The sequence below is a fragment of the Halichoerus grypus genome, chromosome 6 (genome assembly GCF_964656455.1).
Source record: "Halichoerus grypus chromosome 6, mHalGry1.hap1.1, whole genome shotgun sequence".
Lineage (NCBI taxonomy): Eukaryota > Metazoa > Chordata > Mammalia > Carnivora > Phocidae > Halichoerus > Halichoerus grypus.
The window spans coordinates 154,969,144-154,990,829 of record NC_135717.1 but is presented as its reverse complement, the minus strand read 5'-3'; the positions used below and the strand labels follow the sequence as shown (position 1 = coordinate 154,990,829).

At 37.2% G+C, this 21,686-nt stretch overlaps 1 protein-coding gene across 1 annotated transcript in view; it reads right to left on the bottom strand.

Annotated features, from left to right (window-relative positions):
- CFAP54 (cilia and flagella associated protein 54) overlaps positions 1-21,686 on the bottom strand; it is a 291,059-nt gene that overhangs the window by 184,150 nt on the left and 85,223 nt on the right. The window contains exons 20-25 of the mRNA XM_078076438.1: positions 20,632-20,808; positions 16,707-16,799; positions 16,243-16,428; positions 7,709-7,845; positions 3,925-4,072; positions 1,440-1,595 (exon numbers count right to left, since the gene is read on the bottom strand). Of these exons, the coding sequence (XP_077932564.1) occupies positions 1,440-1,595; positions 3,925-4,072; positions 7,709-7,845; positions 16,243-16,428; positions 16,707-16,799; positions 20,632-20,808 (897 nt within the window). The remainder of the gene's footprint in view (positions 1-1,439; positions 1,596-3,924; positions 4,073-7,708; positions 7,846-16,242; positions 16,429-16,706; positions 16,800-20,631; positions 20,809-21,686) is intronic.

Sequence of the window (21,686 nt, the reverse complement as noted above, 5' to 3'; positions counted from 1 at the left end):
CTGAGACACCCCATCCAAACTAAGTCTGACATATGGCATCTCTCACCTCTAAGAAGAAAGGACAATGCCAGGTAAATGCCTTTGGGTTCTGGAGGAAGCATTTTCTACACTTGAGAATGCTGCTCTACAAGCCATCTACAAATGACATGGAAGGCTGCCAACTATGAATTTAGATTTCAGATTCTGGAGGCCGATCTCCTAAGCAACTGAACTCCTAAACGTGGGGAATGTGGGAGGAGGTATGTCTATGCTCCAGTATAGCCACTCCAAGGCAAATATTTGTTAAATTACTTAAGCCCCCTGGTTAGTTTTCTCAATGGTGAATTAAAAATCTTTATGCTGTTCATGAGTTCAGTCACATCTTCTTGGTTCTCAAAATCTGAGTTGATGATGATGATAATGATGACAATAATGATGACGATAAAAACTTTCTAAAAGTATCAGCAGCGAAACCTTATTTCTCTCATGATTTCCCTGTGGTAGGCAGAATTCTAAAATAGTCCACAGGATTCCTCCCCCGGGTGTACAAGCCCTGCATAATCCCTCCTCCTATGAGTGGGCAGGACCTGTGACTATGATGAGATCATCACTCTCATGACTACCTTATGTTATGTAAGACTCCTCATGCATATTACACGAGGCTCTCCTGCTGGTCTTGAGGAAGCAGATTGCCACATTGTGGAGAAGACCATGTGGCAGGGAATTGGTGGTGAGCCTTTAGGCGCCAAGGACCCCCTTTCACAGGAGCACAAGGAAATGAACTCTCTCAACAACCAGTGAGCTTGGAAGAGGCACCAGAGCCTCAAGTAAGATCACAGCTCTGGCCAACACCCTGAGTTCAGCCTGATGAGACCCGGAGCAGAAGACCCAGTCAACCCGTATCCAGCCTCCTGTCCCACAGAAACTATGAGATAGTAAATGGGTTTATTGTAAGCCACTAAGTTTACAGTGATTTGTTAGAAAGAAGAGACAACTAATATAATCCCTTCAGCCAGATCTCACCTACTCTTTTTCCATAAATTCCAACTCTTCCATCACCAAGAAACCAAATATTTTTTCTTGGGTCATCCACCAATTTTTTCCCTACATGATGATGGCTTTAACAATATGTTTTTGAGTAAGTACTGCTGTTTCTAACATTATGCAAGCATAAAAATTGAAATGACTTTAAAAACCTAGAAGAGCAGATTGCTAATGTTTAAACATGGACAGCAGTGGGGCTGAATGTTTTCAGAGAAATACATTTTAGTCCTTATTTGTGTTTGCCCAGACATAATTTAAATTATTAAAATGTTTTTCAGTTAACTCATGAAATTTCCTAACACCTGTCTTTGACCTATTTGTACATTACAAAAGATACACAGCTTTTTCTTTTCCAAAATGCATTGTTGAATTGCCTTTGTAAAAATACCCTTATCTAAGGGCATAAATATGCTTACCTGTATGACAGGTACCAAAACAATATTGTGGTAGATTATAGGAGCAAGAAGGCCATAACACTGAGTCACAGCTTGAAGGGCATAACTGGAATCATTTAGGTGGCTGCTGAGTTCCAATGCCACTAAGACTCTCTCACATTCAATTAGTCTAGTAATCTGTAATGAAACAGATACTGTTACCCAAAGAGAACATCAGGTGCTTCACCAATGTGTCTCTAAGAAGAAGAAAGGGTAGGAAATGTGATCCTTGTGGCTCAACAACATGCTGGTATGTTAAAATGTTGATTTTAAATCAAGATCTAAATTCCAGAACAATTCTAACTCCCCAACAGTGCTACATATGGGTAAGACAACCTTAGACTTAAACTTCAGAATATTTTGTAAAATAATACAAATACCACTAGTAATGAAGAAAGAACTGATCTTTTTTAATTGGTAAAATAAAAACTTGGCTATATTTTAATGTTAGAAAACACCTAGTCTTTTCAAAACATAAATGTTATAACAAATAATAATTAAAATATTATGTCGCTCTTAATACTGCTCCCACTTAAATAACAAAGTCCCATTTTCTCTCTGGATTTGTGAAAAAAAAAATGATAAATTTTCAGTAGACCAAACTAATCTTCTATTATACTTTTGCTACTTAAATAAAAATGGTAGTAAAATAGAAAGTTAGGCGTTTGTGATTAAGCTACTTTAAAAAAAAATAGGGGCCGTATCTAACTTTTCCTTTCCCTTTCCTGAAGGAAGATTTCACTATGTTTCTTGCCTTTTATTTTGACAGATTTATTTACTTATTTAAGAGAGAGAGCAAGCATGCAAGTGGGGGGAGGACAGAGGGAGACAGAGAGAAGCAGACTCCCCACTGAGTGTGAAGCCCAACACACGGGGCTCCATCCCATGACCCTAAGATCATGACCTGAGCCGAAACCAAGAGTCAAATGATCAACCTACTGAGCCACTCAGGTGCCCCTATTTTTCTACATATACATACAAAATTATGTACGAAGAAAACTTATGAGGGGCAACCAGAAATTTCCATAGAGTAAATTTTTAGTAGAACGGTAGTTTAGCATTCTGGAATCCACTGAAGTACTTAAAGACTGTCTTTATTTACAGACTGAATGCAACGTAGTAGGAACAGGATGATGGTTATGAGTGCGTGGGCTCTGTAAGACTGTGAACTTGCCCTGGACAAAGGGTCATGTCTTTTTTTTTTTTTTCATTTTGTATCCACAGGCACCGGCGTAGTCTCACGTAACAATTTATTGGTTGATTAAATAAATAAATGCATGGGTAGGAAAAAGCAACTGTGAAAAGCAAACACCTGGGAAAAGTCTCGCTATGTCTAAAGTGAGCAAAGAAGGAAAGAGGAAGAGGGAGAAAGAAGAGAGATGCTCAATCTAGAATGCAAACAAGAGTGAAGGACTGTTTTTAAAAGCCAGATGTTAAGGTTAGAAGGTTGCAGAGGTACAGACAGCAATATTTATAACCACCCTGAGAATCCATCAGTAGGACACAGGTTACACTGCTGCCTCTATACAGGAATGCAACATTAAAATTAAAAACAATTTGGTATGAAAACAAATGCTCCGTGATGTTCTTCACCCAGGAAAGGCAACAGTACCTGAGACAGAAATCTGGGGGAAAACTAGCCAAAATGAACAAGACCACACCAGATGTCATCTCTGTATTTGGATTCAGAACCCATTTGGGTGGTGGCGAGACAACTAGCAAAGAAAAATGAACCCAACCATAGACTTGCAAGACATGGCCTGTGTGAGCAGAAAAAGACCTGAAGAAAACAGGGACAGGAACACCAGAACAGAATGAAGAAGGTCAGGGGGACTGCCAAAGCCGGTGCTGGTGCGGGCAACAAGCGAGCTGGAGACTGGACAACAGAAGGAGCAAAGGTTCTGCCGTGACTTTATCTGTGGTGATTGTGCAGATCTGTCATGAGAGGATTAATAAACTAAGAACTTGAAAAAAATGTGGTAAGTTGGTATGTACCCACATGAGAATATGTTCAAAATAAATTATTAAAAATGTTAAATAGGCACACTATGGAACAGAAAGTAGATTGTGATATCATTTTTGTAAAATAATAGCAATAATAATAATAATTTGCCCACGCATATTTTTAAGAATCAGAGATACAAAACAAAACAAACAAAATCATAGTATTTTTAGGAGTAATAGGATTACAATGCATTTTGCTTTGTAAATTTTAATTTTTGAATATTTGAAATTTATACTACTTTTGTAGAGACACAAAAGATAAACTGAAAAGAAGAAAAATATATATGAACTTGGTCCTATGAAACCATTATATGGAATATCAAATAAACCTGCACAATCATAAAATGACCTCTCAGTCCATTCACAAATCAGGGTATGGAATCCCAAAAGAACATGAATTTGAAACGTCAAGAAACAAATAAAGGGAAATCAGCACATTTTTGGTCATTTTAAAATCACTTACTTGTTGAGAGGGGAAAAGCTCATTGCCTTTAATACTATCACAGAAAAGATTTTCTTCTTTAATTTTAATGTCACTTGTTACAAAAATATTTCTAAGAAAAAGGTATAAGAGGATTGAAGAAGTCTCTGCCAAAATATCTGAATATAATCTGCAAACGGAAGTAAACAATGTTACAAGTATAAATACAAAATGAGTTAGCATGTAAACACGCCTTTTTAGATTGATTTGTTCTTAATATCTACATAGTGATCCCAAAATAGCAGCAAAAATTTGTGGAACAACTTCTCTCACACAGCTCTTCAAGTTAAAATTAAAGACTATGTTTAACAACAAGTTGGCAACTAAGAAAATTAAGCTGCTGACATATTATGTCACAGATACATAAAAATAACTATTGGTAAAGTAAAACTTTCTGGTTCTAATATACAAACTTCTTTTCTATCAACATAATGAAATCATGATAAGATATTCAGAAGTTTGGAAAATAGGCCCAATATTTCAATTAATAAACTTTCTGAAAATAAGGGTCACTTATAGCAAAATCCACCATGGGTAAAGAGAAAAGGAGAAAGAAAGAGGCAGGGAGGGAAGGTGGGAGGGAGGCAGAGTCTTAATAACTCTTGGATTATTTTTAATTGTCTTTTCTAAATTGCAGTCAACAGTGCCAATTATTGGCAAAACTGTGAAATCTGCAGCCTTCCTTCTTTGTTTCCAATATTCCCCTCCTTGCTCTCAGCCTTACTTGGTGACGAACTTTCCCTTCTAAGCTTCAGGTCCACCCTCTATCTCTAAAAAACAGGAAAGGATCTGACATCAGTAATTCACACTTGATCATGATCCGTTTCACCACCATGTTAAACGCTGAAATTGTATTTGCTAGGAGAATGTTAGTTCTCCCGCTCCTGCAACTCATACTGAACTCTGTGTCCACATGGTGATTGATCATCAGTACCTGGACGCACACAACTCATCCAGGCTGCTGCCTCCTCGTGGCTCCATTTCCCACCCTAAAGAGCTCACACCCTGGCCAGTCATTTCAATAGTGACCTCTCTACCACTTCTGGGTCCGCACCCCTTCCTGTAAGCCGTAATCAGCTTGCCTGACCATGCGTAAATGTCACTGGCCGCCTTGTCTATCCCTGCTACAACGGTCAGTCGCTTACCCACTCATTTCTTCTCCTCATTTGATCTTTCCTTTTCATTCAAACCAGCATTTGCCCAGCACCTACTATGTAGAAAATACTATTCAAGGCCCTGGGATATAAAGATGAGTCCAATGTGGCCCTTACCCCGAAGAACTGGGCTCCACTACAAATGGCTGTTATGTGATATCGACTTGGTCAGTAGTCCTTCTCAGCAACGCTGAGGTCTCTTTGCTCACATTCCTGACAGCAAATGTCCTAAACCCCCTCTTCCCACCCTGTGTGCCCTATATCCCCCAGGCTCTACCACTGTAGTGTCATTATCATGGGAATGTGCTTGTATCCTCAGTTTCTCCCTCTCCACTGTCTCCTCTCCCTCCACCCTCAAGCACGCTTTCCTGAAGCCTGCCTGCCCCCTCAGGGTTCTGCCATCCTCCTCTTTACCATCAAACTTCACATGAGTGATCTTAGCTTATTCCAATTCTCCACTTTCATTTACGTTCATTTTCTTCTTACCCAATTGCAAAACGTTTCTGGCCCACCACACCACAAAAACAGCTCTCTTGAACTCATCAGTAGCCTCCTAATTGCCAATTCTAAAGGCTTCCTCTTAGTTTTTATCCTACTCAACCTCTCTGCTGCTCTTATTGAGCAACTTCCCTGCCTGACCTTGCACTAGCATTTGATACTGCTGACCAGTCCCTCCTGGGTGATCCTCTCACTTCCCTTGGCAATGCACTTTTCCAGACTTTCACCTCCTGAACTATTCTTTTTTGTAGAATAAGTTATGACAGTTGGGTGGGCTTCCTCTCTTTCCTTTCTTCCTTTTTTCCTTCTTTTCTTGTAATGCAAGAGTCTGACTTAAGCTTTGATTGCCAAAGCATCCACTTCAGAGATGGCTTTCTCTAATAAATACATTGCCAGCCACACAACTAGATAAAGAGCCAGGTAGCCAGGCCACCTCCGCCACTGAGACTCCTTTGTTTTAGAAATCTTAGTTGATTTCAATAAATGACAATTGGGGCCATTTGTTTTGTTTTGTTTTCTCTTCCCTTGCTTTAAACTCTCTTATTTTTTAAATTCAACAACAAAGAGTGAGCCCATGAAATCCTAGGCACGAACGCTTTACCTCAATAAAAGCAGAACCCCAGGCCCATGCTGGCTCTCTCTCTTTACCTATGACCTGCTGTGGGGCCCCAAGTGTGTTGTGTAATTTCCAGATCCTATAAGTAGTAAACCTTTATTTTTTTCAAAATTTCCAGATGGTTATTTCTGAAGGGCGTCTTGCAATCATAACAAGAACCACAAGGGCTAGTTCAGATACCATATTGGTTATTGATGGCCTCACACCAGCGTAAAACATTTTCAGCCCTTCCTTGGTTCCATCTCCTGCTTCAGCCTCTTAAATGTAAGCAATGTCCAGCGTTCAATTCCAGCTTCTATCTTTTCTGCAAAACAGTTCTTCCTTGGGAGACAGCATTCGTCAAAATTCCGATGATGACCTCATGGACAATTTCTCAATCTATCTCTAGCCTTGATTTCTCTCTTAAGTGTCAGCACTAAATATTCAACTACCTACTGGGCATCTCATATCCACAGAGGCATCGTGCTGGAAAACTAAACTCAAAATATTTCCTATCAAATTCATTATCTCCTCCAAAAACTTGTCCCACCTCTCTCATTCCCCTAGTACGTGTCATAGGCCTGCCTGCCAGTCAGGGAACAACGACAATCCCAGTCAACTTCACTACCTCCACTCTCTTGTCCTCATGTCGCATAAAACCTTCCAAGCTCTGTCTCTTCCTCTTCTGAAATGCCTCTCAAATCCATCCTGCATAGCACCTAGCATCCTTGTACATGGTAAATGCTAAGTCTACATGTGTTTAATTGAATGGAATTACACCTTTATGTGAATAAGCATTATCAAAGCCTTGCCTCAACCAGCATGAGCATTTAAGGTCATTATCTTCGACTGAGGAATGAAGGGTTTTATCTTCTTATTAAAGACATTAACAAGCAGGTGAAGGAGACTGTTGTTTTTGAACTCGTTGAGACAGCCTGAAATCACACTAATGCTCATTTCTGAGGCTGTTCTTAAACTTTGCTTTTTAAGGAAAAACAGCTATAAAGCAAAGGATGGCCTGTGGTTTTATATGGCTCCTACCAGCCTGTTTGCCATTGCTGATGGTCTAATCCTGGGAGCCTCTTCAAGCAAAGGAAAAACCTTCTTATCCTAATAGTCCATTCATGAGACTATAACTTGAACCCCAACCTGACTGTTCTTGTTACAAAAATCCTCAAAGCATATTCGGTGTTTTCTAGTATAACTGACAATATCTTGGTTAGTATTTGGTATTTTTTTTCCCATAGCCTTCATTACTCTAAATTCAGAACGCATCTATATGCTTCCTGTGCTTTTTCTGACTTTGGCAAAGAAGTTTCTAACCAGGACTCAAGAACTTGGAATGTAGATACTTTGTGTGTGTGTGTGTGTGTATGTGTAGATACTTATTAAAACACTTGTTAGAAATAGTTTTAAATTGACTATCTTAATATGAAATTGAAAATTAATTATAGGCTTCACACCCAACACCCATATTTTCAATAGGCAAATTAATATTTTAAAGAATATTTCTAATTACCTTCTCTGTGTAATAGTCATTATATTGCTTAAACAAATAACAGATTGTTCATCTTGATGTGGTGAAGCAACAAAATAATCCCAAACTGGTGAGAAAGCCTTCTTAGCCAACTCATAGGTACCAGCCTGATAGGCAACCTACAACAAAAAGTACATTGTCTAATGGGATATTTTTATCTGTGAAATGTATCTTTTAAACAGGAATTCTGATAAGGTCCGCTCACACACTAATTTCTTACACAGTTGTTCACACTTGCTGTTTTGTTCTACAGGGCCACAGTAAGATATCAATGGCCACTGGCAAGGGAGGCAGACACATTTTGAAATCTCTTTTATTTCTAAATTGCATGGAAATTTGAAACTCTGTAAGGATGTTTCAAATCCTCATAAGCAAAACAAAGATCACATCTGAGCCAAATTAATTTCATTTCCATCTATCTCGGCAGTGCACTCCATTTATTATAGACACTGTTATAATGAACAATCTGTTCCAAGAGAAACAATCAGATTTCCCAAACCCAAAATATGAAATATACTTCATTCTTTTCTGGTTCAGACTGACACTTTCAGAGCTTTTGTGCAACAAAGGGTTCACAGCTAAAAAGAGTGAAAAATAAAACAGAAATGCTTCCAAGAGGCCATGATATTTTTAATTCAACACATTCAACATTAGGCAAAATAACTGATTTTGCTGGTAAAACAGAAGTTCAAGAGAAGAAAAACCAACAACTTACCTATTTCTTTTGGTAGAATATATTTCTTTACAGATATTCCCTACATTCTATTCAAATATGTACGACAATATGAAATCTCACCATGTGAGTTATGTGCTGCTTCAAATCCTTAATGGAAGCAGGTAGGATATAAAGTATAAATAAATTCATTAAATTAAGTATGTAAATGACATGTTGCTAGAATATATTCCACTCAAGGGAATAACTTACAGGGCCAGAACTTTTTAACCCTGCCAACCCCGCATAATCAACCAACCAGTAAGGTTGAGACATGTTGAGGTAAGAGAGTAGTCATGTGACCAGGTAATCAACCAATAACTCATAATCAACCAACCAGTAAGGTTTTACGAAGTTTCTACTCTGTGCTAAGCACTGTAAGGATAGGTTCTTCAAAGCTTAAAATGACCTTATACTCCATTAAACTCTAATCAAGTTATGGACATAAAACACATGAAATCATCAGAAAAACTACAAAGAATAACATAATAATTGTGGACACTGAGAAAAGGAGAAATGAAGGCTTCAAAAAGGAGTCAGGGCTTGAGTAGAACCCTCAGGCAGGAGTAAGGTTCAGATGGGCACAGTTTAGACAGAACCTGAAAAGGGTCCTATAGTGAAAATCACCATAGTGCATTTAGGAGAGACTGGAAAGACACATCAGAATTTGAAGAAAAGCAGGAAATATGATGGACAGGTAAAATGGGATATGATTTCAGAAGGCCTTGAAAATCAGGTGGAAGTATTTAAAGATGTCAGGTACTGGTCCAAGCACTCTACACGCAGTATTGTATTAACTCCCCATTACAGCTTTATGACGTGAGCTCTATTACCATTCCTATTTTTCAGATGAGGAACCTGAGGCATTAAGAAGTTAAATAATTTGTACAGAGCCTGATATTCAGTAAAAATAGTAGAGCCAAGACTTAGAGTGGTAGATGAGGTCACTTCTCTGGCTGCATTGGTCAAATGAAGGAGTTGGACTAAGTGGTCACTAAGATACCTTATAATTCTAACACTTAACATGGAAATTAACAACAAATGATGTATGAGTTGGGTGAAATTATAATTGAATGTTCTTTCCTTTTAAAATATATCCTTCTAAAAATAATGTCATTTATTCAATCAGTGGACATTGTAAAACAAGAAAAGATGCCATGATAAAACTAAGGTTTGTAAATTCATGAGTTTTTGCGGGTTAACACAGCAGTGCCATGATATAAGATGGTGACCTGGTAGTAATGGGTAGAATAGATTTTAGAGGGGGTGAGGTTAAAATGAGAAAGAAGCACTAGAAGACTAATGATATAATTAAGTACAGTAGAGACCTCCTCCTTGATACATGACCTTCTCATGGTTTATAAAGTTCCACACTTGGTTTTTTTCCCCCCACATTTCTTTTCAGTTGCCTTTGCAAGCTCCTACTCTTTTCCCCAATCTCTTTATATTGGCATGTCCCAGGGCTCAGTCTTTGGACCTCTCCTCTCTTCTATCTGTATTTATTTCCTCAGTGAAATCATCCAGCCCCATGGCTTTAATGGTCACATGACTACTCTCAACTCCTCCTGCCCAGACCTTTCTCCCACACTCCAGATTCATATATCTCACTGACTACTCAACAGTTCTCTCTGAATACGTAATAAACATCTTACCTCAACATGTCTCAAAATGAATTTCTGATCTCCCCTGGCCCCAAATCTACACCACCCACAGCATTCCCGAACTCAGCTGATGTCAAGCCTATCCTTCCAGTTAGTCAACTAAATATCTTAGAGTCATATTTTATTTTTTTCTCTTTACATTATTTCCACGAGGAACTCTTGTTAACTCCTCCTTCAAAACATATCCATAATCTGACCACTTCTTACCACATCAGCTACTACCACATGGCTAAGCCACCACAATTTCTCATTGGATTACAGTAGTAGATAGTCCCTCTGCCTCCATCCCTGCTCTATTATGGTCTCTTCCTAACATACAGCCAGGGTGAGCCTCTGAAAATGGAAGTCACATTATGTCATCCCATTTCTCAAACAACAACAACAACAATAAAACCTCCCCAACGGTTGCCCATTTCACTCAAACTAAAAGCCAAAGTTCTTACAATGGCCTAGAAGTCTTGTCATGGTCTGCTCCCTGACCCGCCTACTTACCTTTTACCTCCCTAACCAATTATTTTACTCTCCATGGATCCCTCTGGCTCCAGCCCCACTGGCCTCCTTGTTGTTTATCAAACATACCAAGTACACTTCTGAAAACAATAGGGCTTTTGCCCTAGCTCCTTCTGCAGAATGTTCTGCCTCCAGAGACCCCCACCCCGCACCTCCTTTAAGTCTCAGCTCAAATCTCACCTTCTAGATTCTTTTATTTCTTTGAGAGAGAGAGAGAGAGCACAAGCAAGGGGGAGCAGCAGGCAGAGGGAGAAGCAGATTCCCTGCTGAGCAAGGAGACCGATGTGGGACTTAATCCCAGGACCTTGGGATCATGACCTGAGCCGAAGGCAGACCCGTAACCGACAGCCACCCAGGCGTCCCTCAAATCTCATCTTTTAGTTGAGTCTTCCCTGATCACCCAACCCAATTTAATATTCTGATCTACCTTCCATTCCCTCATTTCACACTTCTCATTCCTGCCTCTATACAGGAATTAGACCATACTCCACTTTTTCCTTCCATAGAACTTATCTTGTAACTAGATAATTTACCTACTTACTATGTTGGTTGTTTATTACATAGATCTTATCATGGCATTTTGTTCATTTTGCTTAGAACAGTGGTTCTCAAAGAATGGTCCGTGGACCATCAGCATCAACATCACCTAGGAACTTGTTAGAAATGTAAAATTCCACACCCTACCCCAGACCTAGTGAATCAAAACCTCTGATGGTAGGACACAACAATCTGTTCAACCAGCACTCCAAGACACACACTCAAGGTTTAGAATCACTAGCCTGGAGCAAAGCGTAGCACAGAGTAAGCACACAATAATAGCATGTTAAATAAATTTTAAAACCCTCTTTTCCTGGTAATTTCCCTCTACCCACAGAAGAGGACACTCAGCAATTCTACTGTAACACAGCTGACTGCCCCAGGGTAAGTGCCTGACTCAAACTGGGTGTTTTAGACATGGATGGAACTGGAGGGTGTTATGCTGAGCGAAATAAGTCAATCAGAGAAAGACATGTATCATATGACCTCACTGATATGAGGAATTCTTAATCTCAGGAAACAAACTGAGGGTTGCTGGGGTGGGGGGTGGGGTGGGAGGGATGGGGTGGCTGGGTGATAGACATTGGGGAGGGTATGTGCTATGGTGAGTGCTGTGAATTGTGCAAGACTGTTGAATCACAGATCTGTACCTCTGAAACAAATAATACATTATATGTTAAAAAAAAAAAAAAAGAAGATAGCAGGAGGGAAAGAATGAAGGGGGAGAAATCGGAGGGGGAGATGAACCATGAGAGACGATGGACTCTGAGAAACAAACTAAGGGTTCTAGAGGGGAGGGGGTGGGGGATGGGTTAGCCTGGTGATGGGTATTAAAGAGGGCACGTTCTGCATGGAGCACTGGGTGTTATGCACAAACAATGAATCATGGAACACTACATCAAAAACTAATGATGTAATGTATGGTGATTAACATAACAATAAAAATTTTTTTTAAAAAACTGGGTGTTTTATAGCCCCCTCTACAAAGCAAGCCACCCAAAGTGTGGTTCTGCTGTCGAGGCTAAAGGCACTACATGCACCAGGAGAATTTGAGAGAAAGTTTATTACTCACACAAGGGGCTCCCAGGGAGTGTTGGGCAGGCACAAGCAGGCCTGGGAAGGAATGTGTTGGGCCTTGATTAGTGGCTGGAGGTGGGGAGGGGTAGGGATGGGAAAAGCTGTTGCCACCTGGGAGATTTAAATTTCCTGTTAGCACCAAAGGTGAGCTCACAGACCTCCTATCAGCCTGCCTGTGTATGGAACCAAAGGAGAAAAGAGGGGTGAGGTTTAAAAACAAGTCAGTGGTCAAACATCAAAAAAGATGTCAGACTCATTTTATATGGTGGGCCACTCAGAATCTCTTTCCTAGGAATCTAGAATCCAGATTAGGAGCCAGCCAGGCAGTCTCTGTTTATAGCTGAAATGGAGGGATATAAAAATGCAGGAGCTGCCATTTTTCCTTCAGAGATGGAAAGTAAAGAAAGTCAGTCTTTAGAAGGACAAAAAGAAGCAGATATATACAGAGAACCAAAGGTATGAGACCTACAGTTGCCTGGAGTCCACAGCCTTCCCAGGGCCTAGCTGCATTCCCCCAAGCCAGGCTAGTGCCCTTAACTTGCAATCAGAGTCCTAACTGAAACCATAAGTCAACATTACCTAAATATAGGTTATTGTTGTAGTAATGAGATTAATAAAAAAGACAGTTCCAAGGAAGGAGAGATGACATCTAGCAGAGAACCTAGCACAAAATAGACAATAAATAATTCATCAATAAACACATGAGTAGAGAGAGTAGCAATATTCAGTTAGAGGATAAAAGGAAAAAGAAGAGTTGAGACTTCTTAAAGAGCTTTAAAAATGGGATGACTACCTGTAAAAGGTAGATTTATTGTTTTTAATTTGGTCATAGACAAAGGGCAAATCTCTATTTATCAAAGAGTTTTGGTGAATTATTCATATATAAAGTGAAAAAAAAAAAGTATGAATTTCATTGTCTTTGCCACCACTGCTATTACTGACAAAGCATTCCTGTCCCAGCAACAAACTCTACTGCCAATACTGATCATCAAGACCCACTGAGCAATACTAACCCAGGGAGAGAAGAGATGGCAGAGACATGGGCTCTAGAAGAACCGGGCCCATGTTAGAAGTTGAATATATGACTTCCTTGAACCTAGACAGAGCAGTAGAGAGGTATGAGCTGGTTCAAGTGTCAGGCTTACCATCTGATACCCAAGTAACTGTGGGTTACTTAATTACATGACCTCCCTGAGACACCCTTTCTCAAATAAAATGGCAGAGGAAGGATTAAATTCATCTCAGTTTCCTCAACTATAAAAGTAATAATACCATCTCACTGAGTTATTGTAATAAACATAATAATGAATCTTTAAATACCTGGAACATAGTAGTTTTTAATTAAATGATATCCCCCATTTCTTTTTCTCAATAAGCCATTGTTTCCACTCATTATTTGACTGAGCAATATATGACATTGGGTCTTACATCCATTTTAGAGATAGGGAAATTGAGACCGAGTAATTTGCCTAAAATCCTAAAATCCTGCTCAGAGGTTTCTAATTTTCTACATTCTATATTACATTATCTAGACATTCCTGACTTAAAGGGGAAAAATAAAAACAAATGAAGCTATAAAGGGGAGAAATTAGAAAATATATCATTCATAATCTTTTTTCAAACAATTTTCCAGATAATCTAAATTAATAGCTTTCTACATTAAGGGGAAACCTAGTGAAGATTCAACTGATTTTATTAATGTCTATAGAATAATGCTGAGTTGAAAGTCCAACCTAAAATTCCAAGCCAAGTTAATCATAGGCATTTAGTGAAAATGTCTCTATTTCTTACTATAAAATATATATAATATTTTTTAAAAGATTTATTTATTTATTTGAGAGAGAGAGCAGGATAAGGGGCAGAGGGAGAAGGAGAAGGACAAGCAGACTCCCCACTGAGCATGGAGCCCAACGCCAGGCTCAATCCGAAGACCCCGAGATCATGACCTGAGCCAAAACCAAGAGCCAGATGCTCAACCGACTGAGCCACCCAGGTGCCCCATATGATAATATTTTTTAAAGAACTGAATTATCCTGAAACTAAAAACTAACCACTCTCATGAAAAATAGATTGCAATTCTAAAGGAAAGGGACATTTTCTTGCTAGTACTTAAAAGCTTAAACTTGAGCTGTAAATTAAGTTTTACTAAGTTTACTAAGTAAGAAAATTTTGCTTCAGTCACTTAACATTATGAGAGAGAATGCTCATATGCTGCATAAATGAATACAGTACTGCAAATATAGTATCAATAATGAAACACTGGGCATTACTTTATGACACTTCTCATTATTCCAGCAGAATAGCTTGGACTTCGTTTTATTAACTTTTCAATGAAAGTTCTGCCAAATGAAACCCAAAAGTCAAACCTCCCTGGAGAAAAATTAGGCCTTGATAAAATATTCGGTTCCTCACTTTGAAATAACTCCATCACTGCAAATTAGGGAATATATTAGATTCCAAAGAAATAAAAACATCAGAAAACCATGAGCCAATATGACATGCTAAACCAATGCTAGACAAATCCTAGCAATTCTCTCAATTTAATTTTCTTTGAAAAATATGATAATGTAAAATACCACTAAGATCTTAACCTTATTATTCTAATCAACAATTAAGAGAAAAATAATAGCACAATAGAAACGTGATAAAATTTAAAATAGCCATCATTTCTAGAGCCAACAAGAGGCTTAAAATTAAGATTCTCAAGACCTAGGTCAGTGAGTCACCCTTTCTAGTGTCCTATTCACTGGTGTTATGTTTTAAGACAGGCAATCATTTCAGCAAAAATGTTAATTCATGAGTATATTTATAACTAAAAACATTAACAATATTTATTAAGTGCCTACTGTGTGACAAGTGAACTGGTTAAACATCATGCATAATTCCATTTAATACTCATAATACCTCTTGGAGGTAGCTACTATTACTATTCCCATTTCATAGATGAAAGTTACTTGCTCGATATCATACGGCTAGTGTGAGGAGCTGGAATTTGAACTCGGGTCTGTGTGTCTTTAGTAAGTCAGAAATTTCACTTCTGTAAATCTCTCCCCCCAAAAAAGTAATCATGGATGCAGACAGAGATTCATATACCGAGATGTACATCACAGCTTTGCTTATAATAGCAAAAGACTGGAAAATATCAAAATGCCCACCAGTAAAGATTACGAAGTAAACTACAATCTATCTGTAAGATGCAGTATCGTTAAAAGAGGCAACATCTTTAGAAGATGCAGCTTTTAAAAATTACGCTATGGAGGAATACTTAATGGAATTAAAAAAATGTCAATTATATATTAAATGACAATATCAGGATAGGAAATAATACATATATATACCATGTTTAGATTATATATTATACATAAATTCAAACACATGTGTATGCATATGTATATATATAAATGTGTGTGTATAAGTGTACACACACACACATGCACACAAATGAAAAGATAGCTCTGGACCAGGGTTTCCCAATCTTGGCACTACTGACATTTTGGGCTGGATCATTCTTTGTTATGGAGGGCTGTTGTTTGCATTGTAGGGTGCTTTTCAGCATCCCTGACCTCTACCCACTAGATGCCAGAAGTACCCTTTCAGGTTATGACAACCAAAAATGTCTCCAGACATTGACAAATGTCCCTTGGGGGCCAAAATTGCCCCAAGTTAAGAACTGCTACTCTGGATGATAGGATAAACAGGTAACATTTAATTTCTTCTTTGTGCATTTCAGTATTTTCCAAATTTCTAAAATTAAATTTAAAATGAAAATTAAATTTTTACAATAGCATTTTTTCCTGGATACATTTGTAATCCAAGAAAAAAAATGCTATTGTAAAAATCAATCTCACTAAAAAGAGAAGGAATGATTCCTATTTTTATGAGACTAAACTGCAGTAATGGAAATATGTATAACAAGAGCTTTAGAATATCCACTGTGATTTTTTTCCCATTACAAATTACTTAGTAACAGTTTAACAGAAAAAAATATAGAGGAAAAAATTAGCAGAAATCTCTTCTACCTGCGTCAAGAACATCCGAGCAGTAACAGCAGAAAGAGGCGGATAAACCAGAATTGGTTTAGTTGTCTCCCCAACAGCATCACCAATAAGCTTCCCATTAGAAGAATAAGCAGCAATTGCAAAGACATATTTTTCATTGGTTTCTAATCCTTTCACTTCAAAAATGCTTTTACCATCAGCTGGTATCTGTTAAAAAAAAATATATATTTCAAGTTTATGTATGGAAAACTGAAGTAATGTGACTTTAAAAATATAATAAATAACCCTTATATGTAAAAAATAAATAAAATAAAAGCTTTGTATTTACTGTTGGATTTTAGCTATGATTTAAATTGAAATTAGAGAAATTCACTGAAATAATGACATTAGAAAAAGGTAAAAAAAAAAAAAAAACACTCAGTTGTCATTAATGAGATTTTTGGTAAGATTTCCTAACATTTAGAGGTTTTTTTAATTTGACATACCGCTTCTCCGGAGTTTGGGAGATGATTATTATTTAGCCTTACTTTTCCATAACTCCCTTCTGCTTTGCAACCCAAAATGCAGTACCAGGAAACCTGCAGAGGAGAGAGATGAACCCATCATCTATAGTCTGTTTAACAAGGCATTCAATTTCTTTTATCAAGATGTGGCACTTGCTGTGATGAACACCAGGTGTTGCATGGAAGCACTGAATCACTTCATTGTCATTGAATCACTTCATTGTACACTGTATGTAATATTACACTGTATGTTGACTAACTAGAATTAAATAAAAACTTAAAAAACAAAAAACACTTTTCCAAATACAAATATAGTTACTCAACTTTTAAAACATGGAATCTAACTAATGATGTACTATATGTTGGCTAATTGAATTTAAATAAAATAAATAAGATAAATTAAATAAATTAAAAAAACATGGAATCTAAGTTTACAAATATACTTAGGTTTAATCTCACAAAAATAAAGACAAATATAGGGCTCATTTACCTGGGACTACAAAGACTATTATTCATTATTTATTTTTTAACTACCAGTAACTGAGCAGCTTCTATGTGCTATGTATTGCTGGGAAATTTATATAAACTTTCTAATATTTGCAACATCCCTATGAAATGGGATTACTGCGGTCATTTTGCTTTACAGGAAATGGAGACACAGAAATGTTCAATAACTTGCCCAAGATCAGATAGTAGCATGATACTTGATAATTCTTAACTATAGGAACAAAAAGCAAAATGCAAATTCTACAGGAACAATCAAACTTAAACATTTAAGTTAATTAAGTTAAACATTAAACTTAATTAAGTGGTTAGAAATGGTTCTTCTGCCCAAGATGTCAAAATAATGGAGATTCCTCATTGGAATGAACTATTCTCACTATAAGGGAAAAGGGAGCAAGTTGATACCTAGGGAATAGCATTATGAAAGAGCCATACTGTCCTGAAGTTGGGGTTGGGTGGGTTGTCATCATTTATTCTCTTTCCCACAGAGGCTCCACCTCCCAACATCTCAACACCTAAATGATAAGGAAGGGGCACCTGGGTGGCTCAGATGGTTAAGAGTCTGCCTTCGGCTCAGGTCACAGTCCCAGGGTCCTGGGATCGAGCCCCGCATCAGGCTCCCTGCTCAGCAGGAAGCCTGCTTCTCCCTCTCCCGCTCCCCCTGCTTGTGTTCCCTCTCTCGCTGTGTCTCTCTCTGTCAAATAAATAAATATTTTTTTTAATATGATAAGGAAAACTGGAAAGAAGGGAAAAAGTAATTGTCTCTAAGAAGCGACTGCCTCTTATAGCTTAGCTTAGCTATTTCTTCCTCCAGGTCAACAGAAAAATCCTAATGGTGTCTTGTCTGCATGAATAGTTCTCAACCCTGACTGTGCAGTCACTTTTTAAAATACAGTTTTCACAGAACCAACCATTTTTTAAAATTACACATACCCAAGCCTGCCTAGCCTCAGTGAATTAGAGTTTCTGGTACAGGTGTCCAAACCTTTGTGTCTATAAAGAAAACTGCTCAAGTAATTAAGAAGCACTTGACAAAGGTAGAACTCCAAAGACAGAGACACAGCATTGAAAGAACTTGAAAGCTGGAAGCCAAGAGGGGGGAAAAAAGTCAGATGAATTTCAGAAGAAATTTAAAAACTAACTTTCCATGCAAAAAGAGTACCACTTAACATTGAGGGAAAAAAGGCAGAAAGATTGTGCTATATGACTTAAATTATTATTTTCTCTAAGTTAAGCTCTCTACATAAACCAGAATTTGAAGGATAAAATTCTCTCTAAAAGCATTTTTAGAAGCAGGATTTATGTTTCTATTTTGTTCCACAAATAAAGACATCTTAGTTTGTGTAACTATAAGGAGCAGTGTGTAATTAGAATCTACATAAGAGTAAGGACACTATAAACAAATCACCACTAACTTTAGAAGTAAAAGTTTATTAATAACATCAGCATTTTCAACTTTTAAAACAGATTTTATTGAAACAAATGCTTTAACAAGAGATTTTGATAAAACAGAAGATGTCTGAATCCTCTAACCAGAAAACTTATTTAAGCCCACAGCACCATCTAGTGTTTATGCGTATGTAACAGAAGGTAATAATTTCCTGGAGCACACAACTCTACGAAAGCATAATCTATATAAACGTCATATGATGTGCTAAGTGACAGGTCCTACAACTACAGGTCAGATATGGAATACTTGTATCTTCCTATTTCTAAGCATTATAAAATAAGATAAACTAGTCACTAATTTGAAATACAAAAAAAAAAAATTGGGGGTTAAATAAACCAAAACATTTGAATAAAAACAAAGAAAAACCCTTGGTAAGGCATCCAGTCTTAGTTCTGTACTGAATTTCCAAAATCAGCAAATCCTCATTCTTAAACAGATCCAAACACATCCAAAATTGAACTTTAAAAACGCTAGCAATTGCAATAATGCATTTATGATAGCACAGTTCAGTGTAAGATGAAAATTACTTCTATTTCCCCAATTATAAAACATTATAAAGGTGGTATTACTTCTCACTGATGTCCATATCCCATTAGTCTGAAGCTCCTCAAAGAATGGAATCAAGCTTTGTGATTATTTTTATAACTCAATTACCTCGCACAGAGCTGGACAGATAAGAGATACTTGATAATGTTCACTGGACAAAATTTATGAAAAAAAAATCATCAAATAATGTAATCACACTCTATACCATCGTTAATTGTTTTAAGCAAATTTTACTACATATGTTTAATATAAGATATGGAGGGACATCAACTAATATGCCAGGAATATTATATATTATCTCATTTAATTTTCACAGTAAACATATTTTACAAATAAAAACAATACCACCACCACCTCAAAAAGTACATTTAGATTTTCTAAGGTCATACTGCTAGTAAGTGGTGCAGCTGGAATTTTAAACCTGTATCTGTCTGACTTTAAAGCCTGTGCCCTTTCCACGATACCAAGTTGATAGACGTTCAAGCAGAATATCCTAAAGACAAAGATAAAACTTTTTTATACTATAGGCACCTGGGTGGCTCAGTTGGTTAAGCGACTGCCTTCGGCTCAGGTCATGATCCTGGAGTCCCGGGATCAAGTCCCACAATAGGCTCCCTGCTCAGCGGGGAGCCTGCTTCTCCCTCTGACCCTCCCCCCTTCTCGTGCTCTCTCTCTCTCTCAAATAAATAAATAAAATCTTAAAAAAAAAAAAAACTTTTTTATACTACATCAAAGACCATGTTGTTGATCATCCAAAAGAGGAAATTTAATATTTAAAATATAAATCAGGCGGAATGCTTGTGAGACACTAAATCTCAAGTTAGAGTCACATTTAGGCCAAGTTCCAAGGCATTGGGGATGGGAGAAAGAGCTCATTCTTCAATAAATACATAAAGATTTATGACTTATAATATGGTTGGAACTGTCATTTGTTTACATTAAAAGAATCCCCATTTACTTGGAAGAACTCTGGGAAGAACATCTAAATTTGCTACCCCCAAATTTCCTCATCTCCATCATTGGCTCTGAGAGTAACATCCACGCTCTTCAAATGCCTTATTCCAGTTCAGCTGAGACCTTCTCCATCTTGAACACACACTAGGATGTCAGCATAGGACTATGCCATGGTGACGAAGGTACTTAAGAGACAAATGCTTCTCTACTGTTTCTCCTTACTATATATTTGGGTATAGCAAAGCTATACAGAGCATGAAGGAAAACAGCACAAGGAAGGAAAGGTCTTGAAGAAACTAAGTATAGTTAAGACATTACAATACTAATCCCAGTGTTCAGTGCTTATAAATAAGACTATTCAAGTCCTAAGAGCAAGAAAAGTATCAATCATGATAGTCATAAAAGTACTTAACGTTGCTTTGCCTGAAATAAAGATCACAATGGGGAACATACCTTAACATCTGAAATAAATGGAGCAGGTTTCAATGTCACAGAACAGTAAGTTCGGGATAGCAGGATAGGTGGGGGAGGGAATCTGCTTTTCTTTCTTTTCGAACTCTCCACATATTTTTGATATGAATATAGGGTATTTTGTTCTGCTTCAGTCTTCTTAATTAAAGAATATGCTTCCTATAATAAAGTGTGAACATAGAAAAATACACTTCAAGATTTGAACTGCATTTATATTTGTAGAATTCTGGTAATGTTAAACAACATTATCATGCTATATGTAGCTTTTTGAGCCTCAGTGTTACACATATTTCAAGCATCGAATGATTTTACAAAAGTAAAAAATAGCTACTAAATAAGACTAAGTAAAAAATAGCTATAAATTAAGTAAGGTAATGGAGTCATATTTATATATCTAGTATGTTCATCATCATTATAATATATCAACATTAGACATTTCACTTTCTTATCAAACCCTCTGAATATCTACCATCATATTTCAGTGTCCTTAAAAAATTCATAGCACGATCATCTACATTTACACTGAAGAACTGTACACCTACCCGTAATGTAACTTGAAATGTGACTCTCAAGTAAAAGACTATGTGATTTATGAAACGAGTATTATTGAAAGTTTCTTACTATCAGCAAGTAGAAATAAAAACACTTATTCTGTAAACCTGAAAGAAAGGCAATCCTCATTTCAAAAGATAACACATTGAAGGACAACACACAAAACAAAAAATATAAAAGTCAGATCTGAATACTTCCAAAGAAAGTCTATCAGCAATAATAATGCATGTAAATGGGTTAAACTTGTCTTTTAAATTAAATTAAAAGGCAAAGACTCTTTAATTGAGCTCCAAAGCAAAAATCCATGTAAAGATCAAAATTAAATGGGTAATAGAGAAAAAAATAGCCTTTCCATTGTACTAGGACAATTAGATGTCCACATGCAAAAGTAATAAAGTTGTACCCCTACATCACACTACATACAAATATTAACTCAAAATGAATTGCAGAGCCAAATATAAGAGACAAAATTATAAAATTCTTAA